The sequence below is a fragment of the Aspergillus viridinutans genome (assembly GCF_018404265.1).
Source record: "Aspergillus viridinutans IFM 47045 DNA, scaffold_10, whole genome shotgun sequence".
NCBI lineage: Eukaryota > Fungi > Ascomycota > Eurotiomycetes > Eurotiales > Aspergillaceae > Aspergillus > Aspergillus viridinutans.
Genome location: NW_025091226.1, coordinates 1374855 through 1391859, shown reverse-complemented (window position 1 = coordinate 1391859; position 17005 = coordinate 1374855). Strand labels below are relative to the sequence as shown.

Sequence of the window (17005 nt, the reverse complement as noted above, 5' to 3'; positions counted from 1 at the left end):
TGCTGCAAGTTGGCTTTAGGCACGTGAATCTACTTCTGGCTCGTACATCCAGTTGTCTTCCTCGAGCGCCGCTACTTTGCTTCGGAGACTTTGATGGATGAGATTGAGGATTTCTGTCGAATATTAGTGTTTGATTGCAAACAGTATGAAAAGGACCACGTTGGACCCACTGTACGCATGCACTTACCGGCTGGTTCGTTGCTCATTTGTCTGTTTCGGTTTCGATACATAATTTCTGCTAGACTTGCCTCGATCTCTTCGACAGGCCAGTCACGTCAGCTTCTGCATTCAGACCACCAATCGTTTCTCTAGCCTACGGCCTGCCAACCTACTTTCTTTTTCTCGCCCGCTGATCTCAGTTTGGCTAGCTGAATCGACAGCCGTAGCTCCTGCTCCCCCGCTAGTTCCACCCTCGTCCAAACCATCCATGCCGTCGCCATTTTCACCGGTAATGGCAGGCGGAAGAACAGGAATGTCAAGCTTGTAACCACCGTTCTTGTCCCTGACCACGATATCTCCGGTGTCCAAGGGACCAGAAGTCAGAGAGGGTCCCGTCGACTCGGAAGAGGACTGTAGCGTGTGAGAGGCAGGACCTGAAATCCCATTGCTCCTGCCGCTTTGCATCGACCCAGGCGTAGTAGAGACCGGGCGTCTGCTGAGGTTATGGTGGAAGAGATTGCGTCTGACAGATGTTGTGCCCATCCTGGAAGGCGATTTGCAGGAACAGGTCCTGGATTATTGAGAAAGCTCCTAGCAGGAAGGGCTGCCAGAAGCTGAGGAGAAACTGTGATGCTTGTTAGACTACTTTTTGGGTCAAGAATAGATGTTTGTAATGTGACGTTATTGAGCCATATGCGGCTCTGAAATGAGTGTCAAGACAATCCAAGCTGGTCGAGGCCGTAACAAAAAAAAAAAATAGCCTAGAAGAATAAAACAAATGCTGAGGCATAACAATAAACAGCCAATGCTGGTGGCAGTGGGTGGAGATGAAAGGGCGGAATTGATCCGGAGTCCCAATTAAGCCAAATTTGGTCCGTCCCGACGCGTCTCCAACCTTCGCGTATTCCGAAAGCCAGGTCATTTAACTGATAATCTGCCTGTTGTTTCACATTACAAGGAACTGCAGAAACTCCTAGCACAGCTCACTATTCCTGCATTCAGCTCTTCACAATGGTGCAAGCGGAATCCTCAGCAAGTGCTTCTCGAAATAGCCTGAAGGCTGTTACTGCGGGAGCTCCGCCCGATTATGAACTACCCTGGTTTGTAAACAAGATCACGATGTTCTATTTGACAATTTCTAATAGATGACCTTTTTAGGGTGGAGAAATATCGTCCCATCTTCCTCGATGATATCGTCGGCAATACAGAAACAATTGAGCGACTGAAGATTATAGCCAAAGATGGCAATATGCCCCACGTTATCATTTCGGGCATGCCTGGTATCGGAAAGACCACCTCGATTCTGTGCTTGGCGAGGCAACTGCTAGGAGAGGCTTATAAGGAGGCGGTCTTGGAACTGAATGCTAGTGACGAACGAGGTATATTGCTTTGAGTCAGCCCCGTTCGGGATCCATTCTGACGATCTGCTCAGGTATCGATGTTGTCAGGAGTCGAATCAAAGGCTTTGCCCAGAAGAAGGTGACGCTCCCACCGGGCCGTCACAAGATTGTTATTCTCGATGAAGCGGATAGGTGTGATCTCTGAGAATTAAAAATATGTACGGATAGGCGCTGACCATTTACAGCATGACCCCTGGCGCGCAGCAGGCATTACGACGGACGATGGAAATCTACTCTTCTACAACACGGTTCGCATTTGCCTGCAACCAGTCAAATAAGATCATTGAGCCCATTCAATCTCGATGCGCTATACTGCGCTACGCTCGATTGACAGACACGCAGGTAGTGAAACGGTTGAAACAGATTTGCGATGCTGAGAAGGTGGATCACACAGAAGATGGGATCGCTGCGCTGGTTTTCAGTGCCGAGGGAGATATGCGTCAGGCTATCAATAACCTGCAGAGCACATGGTCCGGTTTTGGTCTGGTCAGTGGAGACAATGTCTTTCGTGTGGTCGACAGCCCACATCCGATCAAGGTCCAAGCTATGATCAAGGCATGCTGGGAAGGGAAGGTCGACGCTGCTCTAGAAACGTTGAACGAGTTATGGTATGCGCACTTGATTGCGCTCGATTATTGCTTCTTAACCGATATACTGATAACTACGCTTAGGGATCTCGGATACTCATCTCATGATATCATCAGTACCATGTTTCGAGTCACCAAGACGATTCCGACTTTGTCAGAGCATTCAAAGCTGGAATTTATCAGAGAGATCGGGTTCACACATATGCGCATTCTCGACGGTGTGCAATCGCTCCTTCAACTGAGTGGATGCGTATCCAAGCTTTGCAAAATCAACATGAAGCCCCAACTCTTTGAGCCTCCGAAGGCCTAGATATCCCGCCAAAAGCATTTTCATAGGGCATGTACATGGTGTTACGGCGTTCCAACGGCCGAGTGAAGTCTGAACCTCTTTTCTTAATGCAACGAGCTGAATCGGTGCATTTGGAATTATGCATCCACAAGAATCTTCATATGGTATCTATTTTTCTACGATTTCAATCCAATTAGATCTTCGTATGCGTTCCAATTGAGCAAAGCACACTGAATACACTAGCAGTTTTCAACCCAGGCAGGTGGCTTATGGATACGCCAGCTTATTGCGGATCCCTTAGGGGACTACGAGCATAAAGTAGCTCGGCCGGATACCAAGCTACTCCAGAACCGGTGTGACCGGCATTTTGGCACCCTCAGGTGGCCTGTGGTTCTTCTTAAACTCATCGCACATTTGCTCAAACGTCACCCATTCCACACCCTCGTGTTTGTTGATATGCTCGATGATCCTGTACTCTAGTCGGTCTGAGAAATCTCGCAGAGTAGCAACAGACTTACCTCTCATGCATGAGGAGGACATGGGGCCGCCCTGAAACATCGGGATGGATCGTCATCGGAAAGACAAAGCTGTCGTACTCGCGGTAGAAGTAGTCAAAATGGTCCTGGAATAGGCATCAGTTCAGCCCCCGTGGACAGTGACAACCTAGCCTGGGCCCGGTCACGGGTAAACGGACCTTCCAAATATCCTCGATGTCCCTCGGATTCACCCATCCATGGCTGTTAGGCGCGTTCTTGATGAACATCATCGGCGGCAAGTCGTCAATATACCAATTTCCGGGGATTTCCACGAGTCCAGTATCCTGGCCGCGGACCAGCGGCTTCATCCAGGTCTCCGCCTTCTGGCTATAGTCGATCTTGGTCCAAGTGTCCCCTGTCCGAAGCCAGTACATCTGGCAGTCATGATGAGACATGGAGTGGTCGTATTCGATTCCGTACGCAAGCAGGAGATCCGCCATCTCCTTGCTCGTCTCCCACCAGGGCGCCACGATGCCCCGAGGCGGTTTGCCGCAGAAATCTGTCAGCATGCGGTACGTTTTGTCCAAGACGTCCTTTTGCTGCTCGGGAGTCATGTCGCTGGGATTCTCATGGGTGTAGCCGTGTAAGCCGATCTCGTGGCCTGCGTCTCTCACTTGGGCGCATTCTTCAGGGAAGGTCTCCAGGGAGTGACCGGGGATGAACCATGTGGCTTTGATGTTATATTTCTCAAAGAGCTTCAAGAGACGTGGAGTACCCACATGACCAGCCCAGAGTCCTGTGGGAAGATGCGGTAAGAACTATTTGTCTTGTTGGAGTGTATGCGCAGTATCTCACCTCGACTGATATCGTTCGAGCTGTCCTCACCACCGTAGGACCCCAACCAGCCCGCGACAGCATCAATATCCACCCCATAGGCGACCAAGACGCGTTTTTTGCCCATAATGCTGATTCGACCACTGGGTTTTACAAGAAGAGGTGTATGATGGACGGCTTGGACGATCAAGTTTGCGCCGGTTTATATATGCGAGCCTGCTCCACCTGGCTTGATATCAAGTCAGCCACATTGGGAGAAACCAGTCAGAACTATGATAAGACAAGATAAGGGATCAATTTGTATCTCTGTATCCTCGTGTTTATCAGTCCATTGACCCTGTAGTTACGACCTACCCTTTTTGACAGAAATTCAAGTGAGGGATAGATGAGGCCTCTAGCTTCGGGTCCACATGTATCATTAAGTGCAGCTATCGATGTAGCTTGAAATGCGAAATGCGGGACTGGCCATTTCCCCTCTTGACTCGGATATGCAGGCGCAGATAGCCAAGGGCGGGGTGGCCTGGCTGTAAGCAAACGACACTCGCCCAGCTGTCATGAGGGGAAGAGTTGGAGACGGGAACAGCACAACCCCAAATTTGAAGGACATGGGAGTCGGAAGCACAGGTCTGAGCAAGCTAAGGAATTCGTCCGCTCTTACAGCTGAAATGCGTTTGTAAAAGTACTGAGGGGATGAGGCTTACAAGAGGTGTATATCTCTCCAGTCGCCATTTGAGTTAGAAACATCACGTCCTACGGATATAAGCTAGATAAGATCGCTACGCTTTGGCTTCCCTCCAAACCCTCTCAACGGCCGTTGCCGCTCCCAATACCTTCTCTTCTTCAAGTTTTTTACCAACGATCTGAAGATTTATCGGGTGGCCGTCCATCGTCAGCGGGTCATAGAGGCCCCAATTCCACTCGTCCAGCTCGTTTCTGGGGCGATAGAGTTCGCCTGGCAATCCGTCGCTCTCTGCTCTCACTTGATCGACAGGAAAGGTCACTGCAGGATAGTCAAGCAGATTCCAGATCTTGGTGTAACCTACCCAACGCACACTGCGATGGGGGACGGCCGCATGTGGCATTGTTGGACCAAGGAGAATATCGACTGGCTTCCCTGACGGGGACTGAACGGCATTCCATTTATCAAGGTATCTCTTTTGAAGTGTAGTCTTTTGCTTGTTGAGTTGCCAGTATTCATAGACGGAGATCGCCTTCCCACGGTTGATCAGAGCTTCAACGTGAGGGATATAAGGTTCCCCGGCGACTTCTACGTCACGTCGGATATCCTCACATCCGTCAGCGGTATAGTATTGGTCCATGAGCTTGATATAGTCAAAATGATCCGATGCGTCCCAGACCACGACCTCATGGCCCTGAGCTTCCAATTCGGCGGATAGCTCTCGGAGGGCTCTCTCGACAGGCGGGTGTACTTTCACAACTCCATCATCCAGAATCAGACCGACGACGAGGGGCCTGGATAGCGCTTCTTGAAAGCTATCGTCATTCCAGGGGAGAGGAGCGCATTTCGGGTCCAAGGTCCACGGTTTAGCGTTTGCAAATATGCGACAGACATAAGAGAGTGACGAGAGGTCTCTTGTCATAGGCCCTATAGACGAGGGAATATGTTCTTGACCCTCGGTGGAGACCGGGACGCCGTAGTAGGGAAATCGGCTGCTCTAGAATAGAATCAGACCTAAACTCTTCATCGCTATCAAGGCTCGTAGAACATACACTTGGTTTGAAACCATACAGACCGTTGATACTCTGCGGGATCCTGATACTTCCTCCAATATCTGTTCCAAACCCCAGGACCGAGCCATGCAGAGCCAGCAAAGCTCCTTCACCGCCTGTCGAGCCACCAGGAGTGAAAAGAGGATTTCGTGGGTTGACCGTTAGACCCCAGAGCGGGTTCTCAGTTTCGGCCCACTGAAGAAAGGGTTAGTCCACTCGTACCTTTGGCTATGGTCCCATCGAGATACGGACCATAATGCTCTGCGGTAAGTTTGTCTTTCCGATGATAACAGCACCCATGGCTTTCAACATCTCGACGAGCACTGCATTGTCGGTAGCTGGAGCAAACGAACGACCTACGTAGCCTAGAGTCGTATCGACTCCTTTGATATTGAATTGATCTTTGAGAGTGACTGGAATGCCGTGAAGCGGGCCCGTCAGTTGGCCTTTTTCTCTAAACAGCCGGTCCAGCTGTCTAGCCTGTTCAAGTGCATCTTCGAAAACGACTTCTGTCAGGCAGTTGGTCTAATGATGCCCACGTAAGCTCCACATCACGAGAGACTCTTCGAGCGCAACATAAACTCACAAGTTGATGCGCAATCGTGGCTCTGACAGGATCAATTCCAGTTATCAGTTCATCCTTCTAGGCCGCAGGGGCTTGCGTTGAAGTTTACCTTTTGATATAAGCAAGGCTGACCTGTTCCGCAGTATATTGGCCCCGTTTTAAAGATTCCTGGAGGACAGGAACGCAGTCAATGTCTGTAATCTCCTGGACGGTAGGATCGTAATGTATGCAGGTACGGCGATGCACATGGAGAATTCGAGGCAGGCGCTGTTCAATATCGCTGGTCATATATGGCTCTACAGCCCGAGCTCGTAAGGAGMGTTTCTCAACCACTGTTTGCTCCCAGGTCTGGAGGCTGCCCATCTTGTGTTCGATCTAGCACTGTTACCCAGGATCGAAATGCTGGGCTAGAAGCATTGATAGCGGAGTGCATGTTTCGAGCTCCGTACTTAACTAGCTAAAACGGCGTATCTGTGACATGGTATGTCGGTTATCATCTGTATCTAGTCTAAATTCTAAAATTCTGAACGTGATTGGGAATGGCTCTCAGTCTCTCACAGCCTCGTGGATGCCGATCGCTCTACGTCAGACGCGGGGGAAACAGGCAGTTAGAGGGGGGTCTAACTGCCGAGCAACTGGAGTATGTCGAAGAAAACGGATGAATCCGTCCACAGGGATCTTGATACATTAATTTTAATCATCATCATTTTTGATTTAGTGATACGATGACGACGACGATCACACGATGATAGATGATGATGATCAGGAAGAATAGTGTCTCACTTAATACCTCAGGAATCCACCAGTTTGCACCTTAAGTTGCAGGTGTTCAGGTATCTAAGCTCACTCCTGCTGATGATAAGAATTTAACCTTACAGTAGTAAAAACGACAAGAACCACAAGAATGGAAATAAATTCCATGATTCCATGGCCTCTGCTGCCCAAACCATTGGAAGAGAAGACCAGAGAAGAAGCAAAAAGCCAGGGGACTACCAAATCAGCCTTTGAACCTAGACTACTACTTACTACCTTGGTCTAGTCCTGGGCCGATCCACAGAACATTCAACGGTCACCCAAACTCCCTCTCCCTCCTCGTGGATAAAAAAGCCCAGACTGGATCACAGCCTCGATCAGACGGGGAACAGTGAGTAGATATCCAAGGTGTGTACCTAACTACCTATCTACCCAGTGCTCAGTGCTCTCAGCCCTCCCCGGACGACCCGCTCTACCCTCTCTTCATCCCAAATTCAAATAACCCACTCTCTGCTTTGATCGATGATCAACCATTGATCATTTATTCCCTTGAGCTCGGCTTAATTCCTCATAATTACCTTGCCCTTCCTTTCAGTTGTCAGACTGCCATTATTCTCTCCACTCCACACAAGAAATCTCCACCCACAACACAAATATGCCACCATGAACCCGAGTCCTACCAATGCCGTGAAGAAAACGCCGGTCCGAAGAGCTTGTGATAATTGCCGACTGCGTAAGATAAAAGCAAGTTGACTGACCTGACCCCCTCTCATTTCCCCCTTCTGGTCTCGTTCCTGATGATCATTATTCCATAAGGAGTAACTACTGCCGACGAACGAGGAGGCTGTTATGCTAATCTGCTTAGGATCATACAGTGTAGTCTCTCGCAACCATGTCGCGCGTGTTGCCAGATGGGATTCGAATGCCTCTTCTTACAGCCCCAGAAAAAGCGGGGGCCAACTGGCAAGTGAGTTTTTGAACCAATTGCGTGGCTATGCTCGGATATTCTATTTTGAGAATCCGTCCATCTCTAATCATCTTGCGCATTTTTTTGATGCTCGCCAAACAGTCGTGTGTCCCAAATTCGTCAGCAACAACAGACTCAGCTGTTGCGTAAGAGTTCTCAATCGTCTCTTCCAGACGCTTTCCCGTATCAGAAGCCGATTCTCTCTCGGGAGACGGGGCAGCATGGGATTGCCCCATCAGCGCAAGATCCCACCCAGTGGCCTATCCCTCAGCGCGGGGAGGCCTCAGTGCCCACGGACATAGTACCGCCGCGTCCAAACACCTCTATCGGGCCGTCGTGGCCCGCTACAGATACCTCGTCGGTAGATTCTCAGACTAACTCTGCCATCAGTTGGAATGAGCGCAGCGATGTCGAGTACTGGCTCCCCGACAATTTAGATGCGCAGGTGCCTGTATTCGAGTTTCCAGGAAGCAATATCTACCTAAAGACGTCGCTGCCGTCGATCATCCAACCGGAGCAGGATGCTTCTGGATTGCAGCCTCATCATGTGGACGCTTCAAACTTGGCTCTTTCTACCATGGGGGTCATGCCAACCGGGCCCGCTCCGATGCGGACGACATGGCCGTCATCAATCGCCGAGGCCAACATGATTCCGTGGATTGAAGTCTACTTCGACCGCCTGCACCCGACTCTGCCTGTATTGAACAGGTCCTCCTTGTTCATTCGCATGCTGGCTCAAGAGCATCGTAGAAACCCGCAGTTTGGGGCCATGCTACTATCCTTATGCGCCTTCTCACTGACGCAACCTATCGAGATTGACGAACGGCCCACTTCCTCGTCCCGAGCCAGCCAGGCCAGATCGATGATGAACGAGGCGACGAAAATGCGGAGCTGCTCTGACTTTGGCGAACATCCAACCATCGAGGCCGTTCTCACCAGCTTTTTCTTGTTTGGATGTCTTTTCGGCAGTAACCAGCACAATGCTGCGTGGCTTCGACTCCGAGAAGCTCTAGACCTTGCAGCGACGCTGGGCTTGAACAGCCCTGACTCATATCGGGATTTACCGAACGACGAAAAAGGCCAACGATTACGGACGTATCTGGTCTTGTCTATCACAGAGAGGTATGAGCTTCAACCTGCTAGATGTGCCAAGCCGATAGATGCTAACAAAAAAACCTTCGGAAGAGCCTATGCATTGCAACGGCGACATACCATCACCTTTTGGGGAAGACCGGGGTTCAGCATGCGTTCTGTCCATGATTTCATCCACAATGCAACACACAGCGTTGTTTCCGGTATCATAATTCATAACGAAAAAGATGCCGAGGGGATGCTGGGTCTGGCCCGTTTAATGGAGCTGTTCGATGCCATTGACGAAGAGGTTATTGACTGTTGGAATCAACGCTGCAACGTCAATTCAGGCTATTGTGATAATCTCACCGAGGAGAAGGCCTTGTCTATCCATCAAAATCTCAGCAGAGTCTGCGAGTCCGAGCGATACAAGGGCTATGACTGGTTTGAACGCACCAAGTCGGCCCCGGGCCAAGCCCAGAGCGTCCAACCGACAATCACTATGCGGGAGACACAGTGTGCCGATGTGTTTATCACGAAGAAATGGCTGCAGAATCGGGTGTGGGTGCTGTGCTCCACTCATGGTCTCCTGAGACCTGTGTCCGACCACCAGGAGCTGTCTTTCGAATACGCTATCACGGTTGCAGTGGACACCTTGAAGATATGTCAGTCATTGCGTCTTAGCTCGATGGAAGCGCATGGAATTGGCCTAGTGAGTACAGTCCATCCGGTCAAAACCCTATTTTGGTTTTCGCTTTACTCACGCGCGCACGTAGGTTGAGAAGCTGTACGACATTGCGGTTAGTGCAATTGGAATCTCTTCCAATGTCCGCCACCCTCTTGCTGAACATTCTACGGCCTCGGTGGCTGGCTCAATGGCAGGGCCAGGCGTCCTGCCTCCTGGAAGCCTCGTGGGAGCCATGTCTCCAACCACAGCAACCGTGCATTCTACTCAGTCGTTAGCCGAGGATTTTATGTTGCTTTTGAATACACTCCGCGGTGGCAATCACCCCTTTCTGGAAAAATTCAAGGCGTACCTGAGTTCTTTGCACATCGTCGGGGTCGGGTGCAGCAACTGGGCACAGACATGACATTTGTATATAATAGCTGAGCCGACCCCGGCCCCGGAACCGACTTCATGAGCTTGCACATCTTTGTTACTGTATTTTTTCCTAGGTTCAGGTCGGGCTCTTTACGGGGGATTATTTATCATGTATTCTACGCACTCATATTCATAGCAGAATTGCCCGGGGGGAATGTACAGCATCTTGGGAACAGACAACATACTCATGCCGTACCTGCGCTGGATGATCAATGTAACTTGAACAACGTCTTCACTTGAGATTCATCTTCAGGTGGCCCTCGAACGGGTTGAGAGGACTCCAGCTCATTGCGCCGAGTTTCATATGGAACATACATGGGTCCCTTCTGACTTATTCTTGTTTCTCAGGAATGACAAAATACCTAAAGACATTCGGAGCACTGTCGGATACTAAATGCGGCACTACCTTTCCACGCGCTCTGTTCGGCTCAGTTCACGGCCCCATCCTCAACGATGTTTGCACTTTGGACGACATTCCGAGCCTCGTTCATGATGTCCGGGTAAATCCGGTGTTGTGCACTCCGTCTGTGGAGGCTGGAAGTCGAGAGTCGAGACGGGAGACCAGGCCTGTCACCCGGGACGCTAGGTTTGTCATGTCGTCTCATTATTATTTGAAGCTTGATACAAATTGAGATAGCTTAACATGGCCGAGGTCTCAGAATGGCAGGAATTGACTTGCTCCTGACCCTCCTCAGTCCTGAATGTTGATGCCTGCTGGAGCACTCAGTCATTGGATGAGCAGTTGATTCCATCTAAACCTCCGAGCTCAGGTCTCACTCTAGACAGGTCTAGATAGAGCTCGTGCTTCTCCTCGATGCACTGGACGCATAATTTTCCTTGATATTGCCAGATACAGTAATGAGGTGAAGAACAGAGGATAGTATGGCTGCTATAACAGGATTTCTCCGACAACTCTCCGCATCCTTCCGAGATAACCCCGTGATCCTTTGACATTCTGCAGTCAATGATCCCTTATCGACATTCCAGGTTTATGTTCATTGTTAATTAGGAACATCGATCCCAATCTCTCATGCCTGCGTATTGAATAAAGAGGGTGAGATTCCCTACTGCGTTGTCTCGAAACAGATCGACAGTTCTGTGTACTGCAATGCCAGCTACTCTACTGACTGTGACAGCATCAGCGGAATCAATGTCGGGTGACTAGCGTCTATTTACACTCTGTCTCAAAGTCAAACTCTGTTTCGAACAACGTGGTTTCTCTAAGGCCAGTTTTGTGCTGGATCGGCAGAGCCCACGTCCTATAAATCCGGCCGGCATGCACATCCTTCCAGGATCCCAGCATGCGGCAGAGTTGGGCAACAGTGGAACTCCAATACGCCCTGTCCATTGCGATCCAGAACAGAAAGCCAAGACTAACCGGCAAGCGACGGGTATAGCTCATGTGAGCACTAAGTGGCGACCGTCATACCATCTTGCTGCGCCCTGGGGGTGGATGAATGACCCCTGTGGGCTTGGATATGACCCGGCGACTGGACTGTACCATCTTTCCTTCCAATGGAACCCGCACGGGAACGACTGGGGCAACATCTCCTGGGGCCATGCCACTTCCAACGATCTAGTGTCCTGGAAAATATTCCCTGAGCCGTGTCTCACGCCGTCTGCGGAGTATGATCGATGCGGCGTGTTCACTGGCTGCTTCCGACCTCACGGTCCGGATGGCAAGCCGGGTGTACTTACGTATGTATACACGTCCGTAAATCATCTTCCACTCCACTATAGTCTGCCGTATGTCAAGGGCAGTGAATCGCTCAGTATAGCAGTCTCCCACGACCATGGCAGGACATGGCAACGATTCGACAGCAACCCGATTCACCCCGGCGCTCCTGCAGAACTCGAGGTGACAGGCTGGAGAGACCCTTATCTGAACTTCTGGCCCTCGTTGCGGGCCCAGCGACAAGATGGACTGGCCTCCCCGAACCTGTATGGATTTATCTCCGGGGGTATCGCTAAAGAGTCCCCAACAGTCTTTGTATACGTCGTCAATCCCGACAATTTGACGGGGTGGACATACCTCGGGCCTTTGCTTCACGTTGGCTTGAATTTTCGCCCCTCTCGGTGGTCGGGGGATCTGGGCGTCAACTGGGAAGTTGCCAACTGTTTTACGTTGACTGATGACGGCGTCTCCCGAGATTTCGTGATCTTCGGCGCAGAGGGACGCTTGTCTTCCGAGGACGGATCAAAGAGAGTACCGCGCTCCCTGCTCTGGATGTGTATTAATGTCCGACCTAGACTGCAGGCGCAGAGCACTTCCGAGCCTCTCGCAGAATATTCATTCTCCGGGATCTTCGATCACGGGTGCTCCTACGCCGCAAACTCTTTCTGGGATCCGATCACAGAGCAGTACGTCGTATACTGCTGGATTACGGAAGAGGATTTGCCGGATCGTCTGCGCCATCGACAAGGCTGGAGTGGCGTCATGTCTCTACCGCGACTAGTAAGGCTGGTGACTCTTGACAATGTCAAGCGAGCCCACCAGTCGAAGCTGGAATCCATTACATCTATCGAAACAGAGCGCCATTCGCAAGGTACACGGGTTCGAACATTAAGTATCCGGCCGGACCCCAGGCTCCACATACTCCGAACATCAGCACGAGAGTTGCATTTATCCAAGGTACATCTGGGCTCTTTGGCCCACCAGCCCCCTGCATTCTTGCCCTTGGGCACTGCTAGGTGGGAATTGAACGCAACCTTTGTGGTTGGGAAGCACTGCGCGGCAGTAGGGTTGGAAATCGGCCACAGCCCTGGTGAGCTCTCTCTCTTCTTCTTCTCTCCCCAAAATTGCAATAATTGCTGACGCACAAGAAGATTTCCACCACCGCACCATCCTATCATGGAAACCATACGACGAGACGTTCACAATCGAAAGGCCTTCGCCTCACGATGCCGGTATCAATCACGATCCTGAGACCGCTCCGCATACTCTCTTCACCTTCTGCAACAATGAAGGCGAGGAGGTGACGGAACCGCTTCAGGTCCACGCCTATTTCGATGCAAGTGTGCTCGAAGTGTTTGTGAATAGCAGAACGGTCATCTCCACACGCATCTATACAGCTCACGCGCAGGCTTGCACCGGGTTGAAATTCTTCGCCTCGGCAATCGAAAGCCAGCTGAAACCGTCAACATCTGCTGCTGCTGTGCTGCTGAGGGCGGATGTTTGGGATGGACTGAGCGTGATTCGTGATGAAATTAAGTATTAGATAGATCTCTAGACTAGCGTTGTATCTCATGACAAGCCCACATAGACGCGGGAGGAAACTCGTAACTAGGAAGACAGGGGTAGAAATAAACATGGTATCCGCGTGCTGATCACGGTAATCGCTAATCACTCGCTCGATCGTCCAGATGCGAGCATAATAATGCTGCAGATTTTAAAACCGTGGTCATACACGCAAGCTATGCGCATGGGCGTCACTCGTCTCATAGAAGGGGTTGTTCATTATACGCCTAGAGGCTGCGTTAGGTCGGCGCGTTTCATTGCATTACCGACGCCGACTGGCTTGCCAAAACTTCCATCCGGGAAACGTAATCTTCCCGTCACGCTGGTAGATGCGAAAGAAGTATACCGGGACGCCAGCGATGATGAAGCCGACGACGATCAGTGTCTGCAATGGCTCGGCGATGACCGCGCGACTCAAAAGAAAGAGGCTAACGCAGCAGAAGATGATTGGTGTGGAAATCCAGGTCTTGTAGGGGCGCGCCAGGTACGGTTCTCGAATTCGGAGGACAATCAGGCCTAGGACCGTGAGGAAGTAGAAGGTGTACCCTGCGACGCCGTAGAACGTAACCAGAGTTTTGAACTCGCCCCCAATGATATATACCAATGTCAAGGCGCTGTTTAATGCCATGGCGTTAATCGGTGTATACCCGATGCAGAAGGTTTCTCCAAAAATCCGAGACAGGGACTTGCTAGCCCACGAGCGGCGCTGCAATCGATTGCTTCCCATAGTGCTAGATCTACCAGTCCAGAGATTGCCGAACATCGACGGCAGGTAGCCTTCCTTGCCGGCAGCGTAGACCAGCCGACCACTAGTGAAGACCGTCGCGTTGAGGGCCCCAAAACAGCTCGCAGACACCACCAGGGCGAAAACAAGCGCCCCCACAGATCCAAACACCTTGTCGCCAAATTGAACAGCAATGGTATTGCTTCCCTCTATGGTTGAATGCGGCAGCACAAGAAAATACGAAACGTTGGCAAGCAGGTAAGATAAGATCACCAGCGGCATCGCCGTGTGGATCACTCGAGGAAGATCCCGGCTAGGATTTTTGAACTCGCCGGTCACATAGTTTGTCTGCGAGTACGATCAGTGAATGCCAGGGGGAGAGATGTGGGATGGGAGAAGCCTACGTTGTCCCAGCCATCAAAAGCCCAGAGACCGGCGTATATTGCGACGGCCCAGCCGGAGATGTCAGTACTCGTTCCCTTGAACCAACCTTCTTTCCACTCCTTATTGGCGCTCCCGGTCGAAGAGAACCCAGTCACAGCAACGACAATACCTATGACCGTAACCCCTATTAATGCAATGAACTTGAAGAACATGAAAAAATCCCCTATGCGCGCAGCCAGTCGGGTCGATAAGCAGTTCAGCACGGTCACCAGAAACATGCCTCCAAATGCGACTCCCTTACTGATCCAAGGACTGACAGTCTCGGCGTCTGCATGTATCGCTGCTCGAACGACATACTCGCCGAAGATGATCGCGATGATGGCGGCGCTCCCTGGCTTCAGCACCAGAACAGCACACCATGTGAAGAGAAATCCAACCAGTTCCCCGAAAATCTTAGAGAGGTAGACCTGGGCCCCACCATTGAGAGGGATAGCGCCACCCAATTCTGCATAGCTGGCCGCGCCGGTCCATGCCAGCAACCCTGCGACAACCCACGCGATCAGAGCTGCGCCGGGAGACCCCGCATTGGCATTGACTTGACTCGGCGACGAAAAGATCCCAGATCCGATGATGATCCCGACCACCAACGACAGACCGTTCAAGTACGTCAATGTCTTATTTCGTTCTAACGAGCCGTCGGTCCCGCCTTGTCGGTCAAGTGCGGAGGGAGCCCCTAAGGGAGCATACCCCCCCGCGGTTTGCGATAGTGGGAAGAGGGCATTGCCGAAATCGAAGGCAGAGGAGACGGAGTACGATCGGGCCGACCTCGCTCGCCCAGACTCAAGATTTGTGTGCGTATGTGAGTTCGATAAGGGATCCTCGTCCTCGAGGGAGAGCTTGCGTGAGGAGGAAATGCCCGAGGGCGAGGATGAGGCTGAGGACCTGCCCGCAGATTCCGGGGACGACGCAAGTGATGCAAGTTCTAGAGAATCACGAGGGGCATGGAGGTTATCCGATCTGGTATCTGTTTGCGAAAAGGTAATATGGGACATTTCTTCGAGCCGGTAGCTGTAAAGGCATTCATGTATCAATTGTGTTTATTCAAACAGGTCGTCAACAAGAGCGGACGAGGATCTCTTCTCCATCCCAGCAGAAGGCGGAGGGCTGTTGCACAGGCGACAATGGCGGGGTCTATCCGACCGACGGCGATATCATATGGTAATACAAGTTATACAACAGCAGCAAGAGATTCAGATGCTCTACTCCGTAGTGCTGAGAGTGGGAGACGAGAAAATAAAGATGATCGTCGACAAGGGGGTCTCCATTGATGCCCGATCGAGTTTAGCTCCAGGACGAAAAGGGTCTCCAATTAAGCTTGAACATCAATAAATATCACTTAAAGACTCGACGATAACCCATTTATCATACGTGCTCTTTCGTTGAGAGTCAACCTCATGAGATCCCGACTACCAAGGTCAGGGGGACTTTTGTTCAACCCGCCTTCTACCCTGAGCAAGAGAGTAACTTCTCGTCGTTATACCGCGTCATCATCTACAACCTCCGCACCTTCTCCGCCGAAAAAGCGTCTATGGCTTCGACTGACCATTGTCACTGCTACCGCGGCAGGCATCGGAGCCTATGTTAGATCGCAACAAGGCTCAGAGTCGACCATCCTGAATCCAGTCACCTTTACCAAATATCGTCTTGTCGCAAGGGAACCGGTATCGTCGAACGGCAGCATCTTCACTCTGAAACCACCCAAACCCGACGGCAATCGCGAAGTCTACGAAGATGCATGGAAGACAGGCGTATGGAGCGTTATGTTCAAGCAACCGCAATTGCAAATCGGAAGAGACTATACACCCCTACCGCCACTATCACTAAAGGGGGAAGATGAGCAGGAAGAAGGGTGCCTCCGGTTCTTCATTCGGAAAGACCCGTTCGGGGAGGTATCGCGGTATCTGCATTCTCTTGATGTAGGATCAGCTATTGAAGTGCGCGGACCTCGAATCGAATGCGAAATCCCCTCGGATACTCGGCAGATTCTCTTTATCGCGGGCGGTACTGGGATTGCTCCTGCTTTGCAGGCTGGGCATACGCTTCTACGCCGGACAGACGCGGACTACAAGCCGAGGCTTCACATTCTCTGGGCGAACCGAAGACGGGATGACTGCCTGGGAGGTTGCAACGATACTTCGGCAATAGACGAAGCGCAGCAAAGATCCTGGTTTTCAAGGCTGTTCGGATCATCAAAACCCAGCAGTCCTCCGCCAGTCGGTCCTATACAGGACCCGGCAGCCACTTCGCTCATGGTCCGCGAGATTGAGGCTCTCAAAGCTCGATATCCGGGCCAAGTTACGGTTGACTATTTTGTGGACGAAGAGAGTTCGTTCATTGAGAAGAAATCCATCACGAGATTCACCGATTCCGCCTCCTCCAGTGGGCCTCCTGGCGGTGAAATGATCCTTGTGTCAGGACCGGAAGGCTTCATCAGCTATATGGCCGGACCAAAGCTGTGGGCACAGGGGATGGAACTCCAAGGTCCACTTAACGGAGTTATCAACGAACTCGACCTGAAAGATTGGGCGGTTTGGAAGCTTTGAGAGTCCAACATCCCGTCTATGTACATTTACAATATGTAACATTCTGAATCTTCCCGTGTAAATAATTATATATATATATATTCGGCACTATGTTGAATAAAGCTGGGTAGTCGAGGTTAACT

The 17005-nt window shown here is 51.1% G+C and overlaps 8 protein-coding genes across 8 annotated transcripts; 4 read left to right on the top strand and 4 right to left on the bottom strand.

Moving 5' to 3' along the window:
• Positions 1 to 15: 15 nt before the first annotated feature.
• On the bottom strand, positions 16 to 702 carry Aspvir_002154 (uncharacterized protein; the record flags this gene model as incomplete). The annotated part of the gene is made up of 3 exons (XM_043273755.1): positions 16 to 113; positions 188 to 256; positions 333 to 702. The coding sequence occupies 3 exons, from the start codon at positions 700 to 702 to the stop codon at positions 16 to 18; spliced, it is 537 nt and encodes a 178-aa protein (XP_043129690.1).
• A 468-nt stretch (positions 703 to 1170) lies between these two features.
• Positions 1171 to 2456, top strand: Aspvir_002153 (replication factor C subunit 4; the record flags this gene model as incomplete). Its single annotated transcript, XM_043273754.1, has 5 exons — positions 1171 to 1259; positions 1318 to 1538; positions 1592 to 1691; positions 1745 to 2167; positions 2231 to 2456. 5 exons carry the CDS (start codon positions 1171 to 1173, stop codon positions 2454 to 2456), a joined length of 1059 nt encoding a protein of 352 aa, XP_043129689.1.
• Positions 2457 to 2774: 318 nt separating this feature from the next.
• Aspvir_002152 (polysaccharide deacetylase family protein) lies at positions 2775 to 3872 on the bottom strand (the record flags this gene model as incomplete). Its single annotated transcript, XM_043273753.1, has 4 exons — positions 2775 to 2904; positions 2954 to 3057; positions 3130 to 3707; positions 3767 to 3872. The coding sequence occupies 4 exons, from the start codon at positions 3870 to 3872 to the stop codon at positions 2775 to 2777; spliced, it is 918 nt and encodes a 305-aa protein (XP_043129688.1).
• A 649-nt stretch (positions 3873 to 4521) lies between these two features.
• On the bottom strand, positions 4522 to 6404 carry Aspvir_002151 (amidase; the record flags this gene model as incomplete). Its single annotated transcript, XM_043273752.1, has 5 exons — positions 4522 to 5421; positions 5477 to 5671; positions 5729 to 6001; positions 6063 to 6084; positions 6151 to 6404. The coding sequence occupies 5 exons, from the start codon at positions 6402 to 6404 to the stop codon at positions 4522 to 4524; spliced, it is 1644 nt and encodes a 547-aa protein (XP_043129687.1).
• A 1053-nt stretch (positions 6405 to 7457) lies between these two features.
• On the top strand, positions 7458 to 9923 carry Aspvir_002150 (CeGAL family transcription factor; the record flags this gene model as incomplete). The annotated part of the gene is made up of 5 exons (XM_043273751.1): positions 7458 to 7538; positions 7670 to 7761; positions 7864 to 8883; positions 8947 to 9544; positions 9609 to 9923. The coding sequence occupies 5 exons, from the start codon at positions 7458 to 7460 to the stop codon at positions 9921 to 9923; spliced, it is 2106 nt and encodes a 701-aa protein (XP_043129686.1).
• A 1287-nt stretch (positions 9924 to 11210) lies between these two features.
• Positions 11211 to 13152, top strand: Aspvir_002149 (glycoside hydrolase family 32 protein; the record flags this gene model as incomplete). The annotated part of the gene is made up of 2 exons (XM_043273750.1): positions 11211 to 12699; positions 12761 to 13152. 2 exons carry the CDS (start codon positions 11211 to 11213, stop codon positions 13150 to 13152), a joined length of 1881 nt encoding a protein of 626 aa, XP_043129685.1.
• A 282-nt stretch (positions 13153 to 13434) lies between these two features.
• On the bottom strand, positions 13435 to 15332 carry Aspvir_002148 (putative amino acid transporter; the record flags this gene model as incomplete). The annotated part of the gene is made up of 2 exons (XM_043273749.1): positions 13435 to 14244; positions 14301 to 15332. The coding sequence occupies 2 exons, from the start codon at positions 15330 to 15332 to the stop codon at positions 13435 to 13437; spliced, it is 1842 nt and encodes a 613-aa protein (XP_043129684.1).
• Positions 15333 to 15734: 402 nt separating this feature from the next.
• On the top strand, positions 15735 to 16883 carry Aspvir_002147 (cytochrome b5 reductase family protein; the record flags this gene model as incomplete). The annotated part of the gene is made up of 1 exon (XM_043273748.1): positions 15735 to 16883. One exon carries the CDS (start codon positions 15735 to 15737, stop codon positions 16881 to 16883), a length of 1149 nt encoding a protein of 382 aa, XP_043129683.1.
• Positions 16884 to 17005: the final 122 nt, after the last annotated feature.